The 13,362-nt window shown below is 44.8% G+C and overlaps 1 protein-coding gene across 4 annotated transcripts in view; it reads right to left on the bottom strand.

Moving 5' to 3' along the window:
* The window catches only part of LOC122550139 (sodium channel protein type 2 subunit alpha-like), a 188,908-nt gene that overhangs the window by 85,593 nt on the left and 89,953 nt on the right, over positions 1 to 13,362 (bottom strand). For all 4 annotated transcript variants that reach the window (XM_043690780.1, XM_043690782.1, XM_043690781.1 and 1 more), the window contains exon 3: positions 4,972 to 5,098. In XM_043690780.1, coding sequence (XP_043546715.1) covers positions 4,972 to 5,098 — 127 coding nt within the window. The remainder of the gene's footprint in view (positions 1 to 4,971; positions 5,099 to 13,362) is intronic.

Here is a 13,362-nt window from a genome sequence, read left to right as displayed (position 1 = left end):
CTTTCCTTTATTGGTCAGAGTATTGAGTACAGGAGCTGGGAGGTCATGTTGCGGCTGTACAGGACATTGGTTAGGCCACTGTTGGAATATTGCATGCAATTCTGGTCTCCTTCCTATCGGAAATATGTTGTGAAACTTGAAAGGGTTCAGAAAAGAGTTACAAGGATGTTGCCAGGGTTGAAGGATTTGAGCTATAGAGAGGCAGACCAGGCTAGGACTGTTTTCCCTGGAGCGTCGGAGTCTGAGGGGTAACCTTATAGAGGTTTACAAAGTCATGAGGGGCATGGAAAGGGTAAATAGGCAAAGTCTTTTATCTGGGGTGGGGGAGGGCATAGGTTTAGGGTGAGAAGGGAAAGATATAAAAGAGACCTAAGGGGCAACTTTTTCATGCAGAGTGTGGAACATGTATAGAATGAGCTGCCAGAGGAAGTGGTGGAGGCTGGTACGATTGCAACATTTAAGAGGCATTTGGATGGGTATATGAATAGGAAGGGTTTGGAGGGATATGGGCCGGGTCCTGGAAGGTGGGACTAGATTGGGTTGGGATATCAGGTCGGCATGAATGGGTTGGACCGAAGATTCTGTTTCTATGCTGTACATCTCTATGACTCTATGAATCTATGACTTGAAGCTGCTAGGTTCACTGTGTTCCAGTTGCTGGGAAGGGAAGACTTAGCAAAAGAGACAGATACTGAAGACAAATGGGAAAGGAATCAGAGTTGAAGAGGAGAATTTGTTTTTTCTGCAGCGAGGTATTACAATGTATAATCGCTTTTCTAATTCGTTCATAAGGTGTGGGCATCGCTGGCTAAGCCAGTATTTATTGTTCGTCCCCACTTGACCTTGAGGAGGCAGTGGTGAGCTGTTTTCTTGAACCATTGCAGTCCTTGGGGAATATAAGGACCCCCACAGTCCTGATCAGGAGAGAGTTCCAGGATTTTGAGCCAGCAACATTGAAAAAATGGCGATATATTTCCAAGTCAGGATAGTGAATGGCTTGGAGGGGAGCTAAAAGGTTGGTTGATACAGTATTGATCATATTCAAAAGCAAATGGGACAAGTATAAGAAGGAGAAGGAACTTCAGGCCCATGGGCCAGCAGAGGAAAACAAGGCTAATTGGATAGTTGATGCATAATGACCTGAATTGCCTCCTCTGTGCTGGAGGATCCTATAGAGTTGTGCATTTGACTTAACACAGATTAGCTACAGCTTATGTTCCTCTTTATTAGTTGCCTCTTAGCCCATGGGTCCTTGATTTGTGGCCCCAGACTATTTGTCTTCGTGACAGAACAGTCAGTTTGTTTCTTCAGTGGAAAGCAGGGAGGAGACTGGCGGTCTTCTCCCATATCCCCAGACAATCCAGAAAATGCCTCAGTTGGACATGAGCAGGCAGCACGAAATCTTTCTTTCAGAATTAGATTTCTTTCAGAAAATAATATTTTAGGATACAATATATGAGTAATTAAAGCCATGACTCAGAGACATGTTTGGGATGGACAAGAAGCTTTGTGCCTATGGCTCCCAGAATTCTCCAGCACTGGGCCTTTCCTCATTCGGTTTGTTATCCACTGATAGGAATTGATCATTTTCATCAATTAGAAGTTCCATTTTTGTTGCACTGTCAGAACTCCAAAATGGAAACTACAAACAGCGTGGTCTGTGGTTATTTCCTCATCCAGCAATCCCAATAGGGGAGGTGGTGGCCTGGTGATATTGTCACTAGACTATTAGGCTAGAGGCCCAGATAATGTCCTTGGGAACCTAAGTTCAAATCCTGCGATGGTGGAGTTTGAATTCAATTCATCAAAATAAATCTGGGATTGAAAGTCTAAGAATGACTGTGAAGCTGTTGCCCACTATTAAGGAGAGCCCATCTGGTTTACTAATGCCCTTCAGGGAAGGAAATCTATCATCCTTACCTGGTCTAGTCTACATGTGACACCAGATTAGAGTGGTGCTGGAAAAGCACAGCAGGTCAGGCAGCATTTGATGAGCAGGAAAATCGACGTTTTGGGCAAAAGCCCTTCATCAGGAATAGAGGCAGGGAGCCTCCAGGGTGGAGAGATAAATGGGAGAGGGGTGGGACTGGGGAGAAGGTAGCAAAGCGTACAACAGGTGGATGGAGGTGGGATTCATTCCTGATAAAGGGCTTTTAGAGTCATGGAGTCATAGAGATGTACAGCATGGAAACAGACCCTTCGGTCCCACTTGTCCATGCTGACCAGATATCCCAACTCAATCTAGTCCCACCTGCCAGCACCTGGCCCATATCCCTCCAAGCCCTTCCTATTCATATACCCATCCAAATGCCTCTTAAATGTTGCAATTGTACCAGCCTCCACCACTTCCTCTGGCAGCTCTCTCACACCACCCTTACTTCAATTGCACATCACTTTAAATCCATGCCCTCTCATTCTTGTTCCTTTTAAGAGTGGGAATAGCTTCTTGCTGTCTAATCTTTCCAGCTCACTCATGATTTTAAAATCCTCCATCAAATATCCTCTCAGCTTTCTTCTTTCCAAGAAAAGTCCCAACTTCTTCAATCCATCCTCGACACTGAAGTTTCTCATTCCTGGAGACATCCTTGTAAATGAGACTGAGGAGGTTGATGCATTAATGAGCTTTGTCATTTTAAAAATCTATCTCAGCCTTGAATATACTGAATGACCCAGCCTCAACTGCCCTCGGTGGGATAGGATTCCATGGATTCAAAGATGGAAGAAATTCCTCCTCATCCACTCATCTGTATCTTTTTTTAAGAGACAGTATCCCTTTCCTTTGAATTTGTTCAATTCTGTATCACCTATTTCAGACTGCTTCACAAACACGATAGTGGTCCCAGAAGGTGACATTCTCTTGACAACTTCCATGACCACTCACTCTGTTACCATGGAAACTCAGATGGCTGCCACCTTGGTTCTCACCGACCTTATTAGTCGGCATGGTGGCACAGTGGTTAGCACTGCTGCCTCACAGCGCCAGAGACCCAGGTTCGATTCCTGCCTCAGGCGACTCAGTGTGTGGAGTTTGCACATTCTCCCCGTGTCTGCGTGGGTTTCCTCCAGGTGCTCTGGTTTCCACCCACACGTGTCTGCGTGGGTTTCCTCCAGGTGCTCTGGTTTCCACCCACAATCCAAAAATGTGCAGGTCAGGTGAACTGGCCATGCTAAATTGTCTGTAGTGTTAGGTGAAGAGGTAAATGTTGAGGGGTGGGTTGCGCTTCAGTGGGTCGGTGTGGACTTGTTGGGCCGAAGGGCCTGTTTCCACACTGTAAGTAATCTAATCTTAATGGGGGTCCCCAAATTCTTATGCCAGTCCTATTTATACAGTCATTGGGTCTTGGAGATGTACAGCGTGGAAACCAATCCTTTGGTCCAACTCGTCCATGCTGACCAGATATCCTAAATTAATCTAGTCCCATGCAAAAGGGGCATGGGGCAGACTGAGAGCCTGAAGGGGCATAAGGGCGGGCTGCCTTGTGGCTGGAAGGTGGGCGGGGTGGGTGGTTTGCTGGGGTGTCTGGGATTTATGCACTGTTTCATTGCTTGTTTGATTGGACTGTTTTGTATGTAGTTGCGTTTACTGTTTCCTTTTTGACAAGATAAAGTGGGATTTGGGGTTGGTCCTCATTTCCCTGTGAACTGGTTAGACGGTGGGGTTTGGGATTTGGCTTTGCTGCCCCTTTCCCCTGTAAATCACTGTTTCTTGTGAACTGCTGCTTATTGTTTGTTGTTAACTGTTTGTATTTTGTACCATTTGGTAAAGTAAAAACAAATTTAATCTAGTCCTGTCTGCCAGTACTTGGCCCATATCCCTCTAAATCCTTCCTATTCATATACCCATCCAGATATCTTTTAGATGTTGTAATTGTATCAGCCTCCACCATTTCCTCTGGCAGCTCATTCCATACACGTTCCACCCCCTGCGTAAAAGAGCTGCCCATTAGGTCCCTTTTAAATCTTTCCCCTCTCACCCTAAACCTATGCCCTCCAGTTCTGGTCTCCCCCACCCCGGGGAAAAGACCTTGTATATTTATCCAATCCATGCCCTTCATGATTTTATAAACCTTTTGAAGGTCACCCCTCAGCCTCTGACGTTTTCATCCGAAGACACGTCATTGCTGAGGACAACGTGCCTGTCAACTCCAACACTGCCCATGTTAGTGCCACCCAGCCAGCCAGACTGGATTAGCCTGGCCCACGCTGAGATGGTACTAGCCGAGGTATCAAAATGCCCAGAGTTGCTGGAGATTGCTCTGGCTCATTCACATCAACGCTACAGTCAAGAAAGGCTGCCTAGTGCCTCTACTTTCTCACAAGGCTAAAGAACACTGCCCAGTCCATCACACAAACCAGCCTTCCCTCCCTTGTCTCTGTCCATTCTCCCTGCTACCTCAGGAAAGCAGTTAACCTTATCAAAGACCTGTCTCACCCCAGTCATTCCCTCTTCCAGCCTCTTCCATTGGGCAGAACATACAAAAGTTTGAAACACATGCAAACAGATTCAAGAACAGTTCTTTCCCCGTTGTTATCAGACTTATGAACCCCTCATATATTAGAGCTGATCTTTCTCTGCACCCTCCCTGTAGCTGTAACACTATATTCTCCATCCTGTTCTATTACCCTGATGTACTTATATAAGGTATGATTAGCCTGGATAGCATGTAAAACAATACTTTTCACTGTATTTCTGTACATGTGACGATAATAAATCAAGTCAAATCTGATTGCCCTTGTTAAACATCTGAAGTCTCCTTAATGGGAGCTCAGCCATCTTCCAGGCAGCAGCTGGTGGGAAGTTAAATTCACATGAAGCGTTCTTCAGCAACTATACGGCCCGCTTAAAGGGTTCCCCATCTACTTCTTCCCGGATTCCTGACTGCATTGTACTTGGGGTGGGGGGAGGTACTCAAAAATGAAATCTTATTCGTTCACCAACACCTTACATTTCTATTGACTCTTGACACCTACCTTCAGTGAAACATTCGTCTGGATCCACAGCTTCTTCCGTGTGCTCTGAAACGTGCTCGTCCTCATCGCCTTTGCTCCTCATGTCCACTGTACTGGCTTCAGAACAACTGGTCAGGTCATCCATCTTCTGCAGAGGGAAGACAAACACACGTTAGGCTGGTCTATCACCCACCAACAGGAGTTCAGTGATATCCTTCTGATACACTGCAAGAGCTCTGATAAAACCTGACACATAACACAGTTATCGACCCATTGGATTAAATGACTGGTTGCTACGCCTTACACTCTATCCAATGTCATTACACGTAACTGCTTGTATTGAGGTGGGATGCATTCATTCATGGGATGTGGGCATCATTGGCTAGGTCAGCATTTATTACCTAGAAGGCATTCAAGAGTCAACTGCATGGCTGTGGGTCCTGAGTCACATGCAGGCCAGATCAGGTAAAGGGGGCAGTTTCCTTCCCTGAAGGGCATTAATAAAACAGATGGATCAGCAATTGGCAATAGTATGGTCATCATTATACCTTTCATTCCAGATTTTTATTAGATTCCAATCGCACCATCTGCCATGGCAGGATTTGAACCTCGGGTCTCCAGAACATTACCTGGGTCTCTGGGTCAATAATCCCGAAATAATACCATTATTTCAGTCGATGTTTGTTATGAACACAATGCAATGCCCATGTCCCATGAAGGCATTAAAATATTTTTAAAAACCTTACAGAAAACAGCTGTTCATTGCCACATTGCAACAGTGATTCTCTCCCAACATACTTCACTGGCGTATATTAATGGAACATTTTTTAATGAATTGGCTGCAGGACTTTTGGATTGCGCAAGGAAAATGCAAATGCAAATCTGTCCTTCCTTTCACTGAATGGAACCTTTCCCCTTCAACGGCAAGAACTCCATCGAGACAAAAAAAGTGAGCGAGAGGGATAATCAATTACTGACCACAGTCATGCACTCATGGAGCTCAGAAAGACGCAGTATGTGTTGAGGGATGTGGCAGTCTAATGAACAGACAATAGGATAAGAAAAGTAATGATTAGAGCTCTTCAGAGCTGATTGACCCTTAACCCATCCCCAGCCTTCTGTGATTGATTCTATTTTCAGAACAGCACTGATTGCAGACGACATGGTCAATGGATTTTACCTGTCTGTCTGTTGTGTGGCACACAACACTTTTCATCAAGGGTGGTTCCAACGTCAGATCCAGGTGAGTCAACACTTCCATCCGTTCAGAAGCAGCCATTTTCCCTCGTTCTTGCCAACACCAACATGGTGGCATCGAACATAGAATATCAAACATAGAATCCATACCGTGTGGAAACAGGCCAGTCGGCCCAACAAGTCCACACTGCCTCTCCAAACAGCAACCCACCCAGACCCATTCCCCTACCCTCTCCTTGCAGCCCTGCTAATGCACCTAACCTACATACCCCTGAACACTATAGGCAATTTAGCGCGGCCAATCCACTTAACTTGCATATCTCTGGACTACCTGTTCAACCGGCTTCTCCCCTCTCAGTCCCTCCCACCACCTCCACTCTCTCAATGGAACCCCCTCCCCCAACTGTCTATCAGGGTAAAGTAATCGAAAGGCCTTCCTTGCACCCCTTCAAAAACTTCGGATCATCCAAACTTCTGTTTCTAACTGAAAGTTAACCCTCTTTGTTTCTCGTACACCCAGTAACCCTTGTCGTCACTGTGCATTTTCCTTAGTTGCTGATGGGATATTAGCATTGCTGTCTGACCCAGCATACATTGCTCATCCCTTGATCCCTGGTATTGAGTAATTTCTTGAACTGATGCATTTCCTTGGGGTTAGGTTGTTAAGATGGAGTTACCAGGATTTAGATCCAGCATAAGTGTGGAGACAATGATATAATTGCAAGTCAAGTTGGGATGGTCCTCTTTGCCCTGAAAGAACAAACCCCTCATTTTTAGACAGTGCACCTTATTTCTGGATTCACCTACCACAGAAAACAACACACTGTCCACATCCCACCTTGTCAAGACCATACGGGAGCTTCTGCACTTCATCCAAGTCACCACACTCTCCCTGCCTATTTTGTCATCATAAGACAGTAAGAAATAGGAACAGGAGAAGGCCATTTGGCCCATTCTCTGCTATTCAATAGGATCATGGCTGATCCAACATTCTTCACAACCACTTTCCTGTCCTTTCCCCCAAAACGTTTGAGTCTCTGACTATTAATCTTAAGCTTAAATATCTACAAGGACTCTGCCCCAACGGCTCTCTGTGGCAAGGAGATCCAAAGACTCACAACCATCCGAGAGAAGAAATTCCTCCTCATCCCGGTCTTAAATTGATGCCCCATTATTCTGTGACTGCGCCCTCTGGTCCTAGACTCTCCCATGAGGGAAAGCATCCTCTCAGCATTGACCCTGTCAAGCCCCTTAAGAATCTGATATGTTTTAATGAGATCCCCTCTCATTTTCCTAAATTCCCAGAGAAAACAATGCCTGGTGGTAAAGTATATTTGGCCAGCTACCATTGACTGAGAACTTAAAGGTATTGACAAAACTTGCTACTGCTGAGAATATGAGTCAACAATTAAAAAACTGCGATCACAGGTTAGACAGCTCAAAGACTCTAATGACCTTGGCTCTAGATAATCTTTGTTCTCCCTGTCTGTACCAGACACAGTCTCTTTTAATGGAGAAAGTGAGGGCTGCAGATGCTGGAGATCAGAGCTTAAAAATGTGTTGCTGGAAAAGCGCAGCAGGTCAGGCAGCATCCAAGGAGCAGGAGAATCGACGTTTCGGGCATTCGATTCCTGAAGAAGGGCTCATGCCCGAAACGTCAATTCTCCTTCTCCTTGGATGCTGCCTGACCTGCTGCGCTTTTCCAGCAACACATTTTCAAGCACAGTCTCTTTTAAACTTATTACCCGTGTTTGTGAGAGTGCTTGATGTCATGCTTCTATTACTTTGCTTGCAGTTCGGTGGTGATAGAATTCCTCTTTCCTGCACTCTAAAAGACCTTAGTGCAGTCTTGGAGTTATACAACACAGAAACAGACCCTTCGGTCCAACTCATCCATGCCGGCGAGATATCCCAACCTAATGTAGCCTCATTTGCCAGCATTTGACCCATATCCCTCTAAACCCTTCCTATTCATGTACCATCTAGTTGCCTTTTAAATGGAGGTAGAGAGGCATACATCATGGAAGCAGACCCTTCGGTCCAACTCATCCATGCTGGCCAGATAGCCTAAGTTGACCTCGTCCCATTTGCCAGCATTTGGCCATAACTGGCTCTTTCATTTTCAAGCAAGTGAACATTTCAATTGAATGGTGATAGCTGCATGTGAAAAATATTTTGTTTCAAATTGCTGCAACCTCCCCCACCCGCAACCCTATGCACCTGCCCTTGACTCAGTCATGCAGCCAGATTCCTGCTGCACCTGGAGATTTAGGATCAGTGTCCAATTTACTTTGATAATTCCTCTGAAATGCCTTGGTAAATTGTATTAGGCAATATCTTACAGTGTGCAAGCAGGCCACTCTGCCTATCAAGTCCTTCTGAAGAGCATCCCAACCAGATCAACCTTTCCATCCCTTCCCTGTAACCCTGCATTTCCCATGTCTAACCCACCCAGCCTGCACATCCCTGGACACTATGGGCAATGTAGCATGGCCAGCTAACCCGCGCATCTTTGGGCTGTGGGAGGTACCAGAGCACCCGGAGGAAACCCATGCAGATGCGAGGAGAACGTGCAAACTCCACACGGACAGTCATACAAGAATGGCATCAAACCTGTGTCCCTGTTACTGTGAGGCAGCAGAGCTAACCTAAAGGTGCTGCATCAATGTAGGTTGCTGCTACTTTCTAGCCAGGCAGTGTAACTATGCCTTGGGTGATAGGAGGCTTATGGAGAATGAGAGACTGAAGAGGTACACTGTGTGAAATTGTGTTCAGCGGTTGAAAAACTGGGATATCACTCCACACCCTATGTATGCAAAATACCTCAAGTGTATAATCCTGTGAAGGAACAATGCTGGTTCCCTATTATATTGCAACATTGTTTTTTATTTCTTATGATCCTATAGATTCTCCCAAAACCACGTTCTCCTTCTCTAGGCCTCAATATTTCTGACTCCACTCTTCCCCAGTCCCCATGAAAGCCCTCACTTTCTCTTTCTTTTCCCCAGCAGTTGTTGTGTCACCAAGCAAACATTTCTAAGGTGCTCCTTTATATCAGGAGCTCTGGATATAAATATAAACTGCAGATAATTGGGTATCGTTGGGGAAAGACAATTTTTTGTTAGTTTTTGTTTTGCTCTCTTCAGGACAATTCACAACAATACCCAGTGCATTTTTATATTGTGTGAGCAGAGAGTGCTAATTGCTTGGCATTGCCTTGGATAATGCAGCAGTGAATGATAACTGACAGTTGATTACCAAGCTGTGTTTAAATTTAAACCAGACAAAATGACTTTGTTTGAACAAGTCTTCCCTGAACATTCTTCCTTGAAGAATGTACCAGAAAATGGCTGGGGCCTGTTTTGTTAGGTTGAACGTGTGGACACTATCCGTTGTCTGAAATGAACAGGGCTCTGTGGATTGATATATGAAGTTTCCGATACTCACAATTGTGCCATACTATGAGCATGACTGACAATCTTGGGCTGGCTGTGTAGTTCTCAGCACAATCAGGTCATTTAGCAATTGCTGTCCAATCACCAAATCTGATATTGGGCACTGTGTTACAAGGTTTCCAAGTGTGGGTTGGGTAGGTATGGTTGTCGCAAATAGCTGAAGGGACATGCCATTTGATATGATGTGACAGTCTTTGTCATGTGTGGCCTACGTACTTGGCATCACGCCAGCAATGAAACTCGCATACCACGTTACTCTTACATGTGATAGACAGAATGCCTTGATGATATCATCCTGTTAATGATGCAAACCATATGTGTTGCTGCTGTACGATAGCCACATATAACAGATATTATTGTTTCCTGAGGATTGAAGCTTTTTAAAGGTATAGAAAGTACACTAAAAGGGCAGATTGCTTTGGAAGACTGAAAGGCAGTAATGATGTGATTACAGTTAGGCCATTTAACAGGCACAGTAATCTCCCCTCATGGTGAGAGATGGAGGACGGCATGGTGCTAGCGAAATCAAAGGGACATTTTTTCTTTGTGGTGTTAATGGAGAACTGAAATAGACCGCTATCAAACGCCGCTTGTGCTATGTCAATTAAATAGTTTAAAACACAATTGGATAAATATATGGCTACAAGTGGGGATTTGCTGAGAGAGAGTTGTGAAGATCAAGTTCTGGGCAGACATCAGGAAGTATTTTGTTACAGAGAAAGTGAACGGCAGCTGGAGCTTGTTGCTATCACAGCTGATTGAGGACATGGTCAGGGCCATATTTAGGGAACAGTCAGGTGCTGTCATAAAAGGCAGTCAGGAAAGCGGAGAACAATTAGATGGATGGTCGTTCTCTTTGTTATATAGGGGTGCCGATGATTAATGCTGGATAGAATGAGATGGCTCGTATTGTTCCACAGCCTCACAAAGAATAAACTCATGAGAGTTTTTACAGCATGGAAAAAGGCCCTTCAGCCCATTGTATCTCTGCTGGTCATCAAACATCCATCTATTAAAATCCCATTTATAAGAACTTGGCCCATAGCCACGTACAGTGTGTCATTCCTGCTCATCTAGATGTTTCTTAAAGGTCTCGAGGGGTTCTGCCTCTACCATCCCCTTAGACAGTGAGTTCTGGATCCACACCATCTTCTGAGTGAAAAGAAAATCCTCAACTCCGCTTAAAACCTCCTACCCATACCTTGACACAGTGCCCCATGATTACTGAACCCCTCTATTAAGGGGACCAATGTCTGACATCAGGCCTGTCCATGTTCTTCATATCTTTATACACTCAACCAGATATCCCCTCAGCCTTCTTTGCTCTCAGGCCCAATCTATCTAGTTTCTCTTCAGAGCTAAATGACTCCAGCCCAGGCAGTTTCCAAGGCCCCTCTAACCCTCTAGGGTCCTACCATTCAGTGTGTGCTCCCTTGTCTGGTTAGCCCTTCCAAAATGCATCACCTCACACTTTTCAGGATTAAATTCCATTTGTCACTGTTCAGCATATAATTGAATCCCTACAGTGTGGAAACAGGCCCTTCGGCCCAACAAGTCCACACCGACCTCCCAAAGAGTAGCCCACTCAGACCCATTTCCCTCTGATTAATGCAGCTAACACTATGGGCACTTTAGCATGGCCAATTCATCGGACCTGCACATCTTTAGTTTGTGGGAGGAAATTGGAGCAAACCAGTGCAGACACAGGGAGAATTAGCAAACTCCACACAGTCGCCTGACGCTGGTATCAAACCCGGGTCACTGGTGCTGTGAGGCAGCAGTGCTAACCACTGAGCCACCGTGCCACCCTGACCAGGGTGTCCATATCATCCTGTTGTCTAAGGCTTTCCTAAAAGGCCATATAGGATGAGGCTAGAATAATGAACGAATCCTCTGTGTCAGTGTTTACTAAGGAGGAGGAGTTTGACAAAAGTTTTGACAAAAGAGGAGTTTCCACTTCAGTGAAAGTGAAGACAATGGAGGCAATGGATGGGGTGGAAAATGGTCTTGGTTGTGGCTAGGAGAGATCAGGTTGCTAAAGGTAACAGAGGTGGAGATCTTGAGTTAATTAAGGACAATCAATCTGGATTTGTGATCTTAGAGTCATAGAGTCATAGAGATGTACAGCACAGAAATCTTTGGTCCAACTTGTCCATTCTGACCAGATCCTAAATTAATCTTGTCCCATTTGTCAGCACTAGGCCATTATCCCTCCAAACCCTTCCTATTCATATACCCATCCAAATGCCTTTTAAATGTTGCAATTGTACCAGCCTCCACCACTTCCTCTGGCTGCTCATTCCATACATGGACCACCCTCTGTGTGAAAAATGTTGCCCCTGAGGTCTCTTTTTAATCTTTCCCCTCTCACCTTAAACCCCTGCCTTCTAATTTTGGACTCACCCACCCCATGGAAAAGACTTTGGCTATTTACCCTATCCATGGCTGTCATGATTTTATAAACCTCAATAAGGTCACCCCTCAGCCTCTGATGGTCCAGTGAAAACAACCCCTATTCAGCCTCTCCCTATCAGCTCAAACCTGTCCAACCCTGGCAACATCCTTGTCTCTCTTTTCTGAACCCTTTCTATTTCATTTTATTTGATTTTAGTTTAGTTTTTTCACAACATCCTTCCTATAGCACAGAGACCAGAATTGCATATAATATTCCAATAGTGGTCTAACCAATCTCCTGTACAACTGCAACAAGACCTCCCAACTCCAATATTCAATGCACTGACCAATTGAGGAAAGCGTACCAAACACCTTCCTCACTATCCTATCTACTACGACTCCACTTTCAAGGAACTATGAACCTGCACTTCAAGGTTTCTTTGTTCAGCAACATTCACTAGGCCCTTACCATTAAGTGTGCAAATCCTGCCCTAGTTTGCCTTTCCAAAATGCAGCACCTCGCATTTATCTCAATTACACTCCATCTGCCACTCTTTGGCCCACTGGCCTGAATGATCAAGATCCCATCGTATTCTGAGGTAACCTTCTTCACTGTCCAACAGTCTAATTCTTCATAGTCTAATTAAATCTTTTGATGAAGTGACAAATGGTCGATAAAGGGAATGCGACTGATGTGGGTTTTAAGTGTTTGACAAAGTACCACAGAGGAGGAGTGGAGTTTAGACAGAAGCTAAGGATGAGGAATGTTTCCACATGAATGTATTTGCCCTTTGTCTGCCATTGCAAATCCAGAGCTACATGTGAGCATACTCAACTGTGCGAATGGCTAAGTATAGCAGAGAACTAAGCGATTATCAAGCCACATTTGAGGACAAATTGGTCGAAAAAAGAGAATGATCACTTTAGGGTTATGTGAAACCATTAGAAATAAGATTTACAGCATACCCTGTACTGCTACATTGCTTTAAGGTTTAATCATGCTAAAGCTTTTTAAGGGTTTGTGTCAGTCTCAATGTAACTTCACTGTAAGGATCTGGGCAGACAGACAGAGTGACTGCCTCTTCTGCAATTGCCATGGCAACACCTCAGGGTTCTTACATTAAGCTCTTACTGTAATCACACTTATTCTCCAGCCTCTGGTGGAAAATGAGTGAGGACGCACGAGCCCCTTGAACCGATTCAAAGTTTTCAGTCAGACTGAGAAGATAATTGGTGCAATTTAGATGGAGAGCAATCAATAACCTAGTCCCTCGCTGCAGAAAATCAGCGTCTGTGATTTCCTCCCTCTCCTGAAGCCGGAGATTCTGTGCCATGTTTAGCTCATGCCACCACATCCCAACGTGTG

The sequence above is a fragment of the Chiloscyllium plagiosum genome, chromosome 5 (assembly GCF_004010195.1).
Source record: "Chiloscyllium plagiosum isolate BGI_BamShark_2017 chromosome 5, ASM401019v2, whole genome shotgun sequence".
In the NCBI taxonomy this organism is placed as follows: domain Eukaryota; kingdom Metazoa; phylum Chordata; class Chondrichthyes; order Orectolobiformes; family Hemiscylliidae; genus Chiloscyllium; species Chiloscyllium plagiosum.
This window is presented reverse-complemented; position numbering and strand designations above follow the sequence as displayed.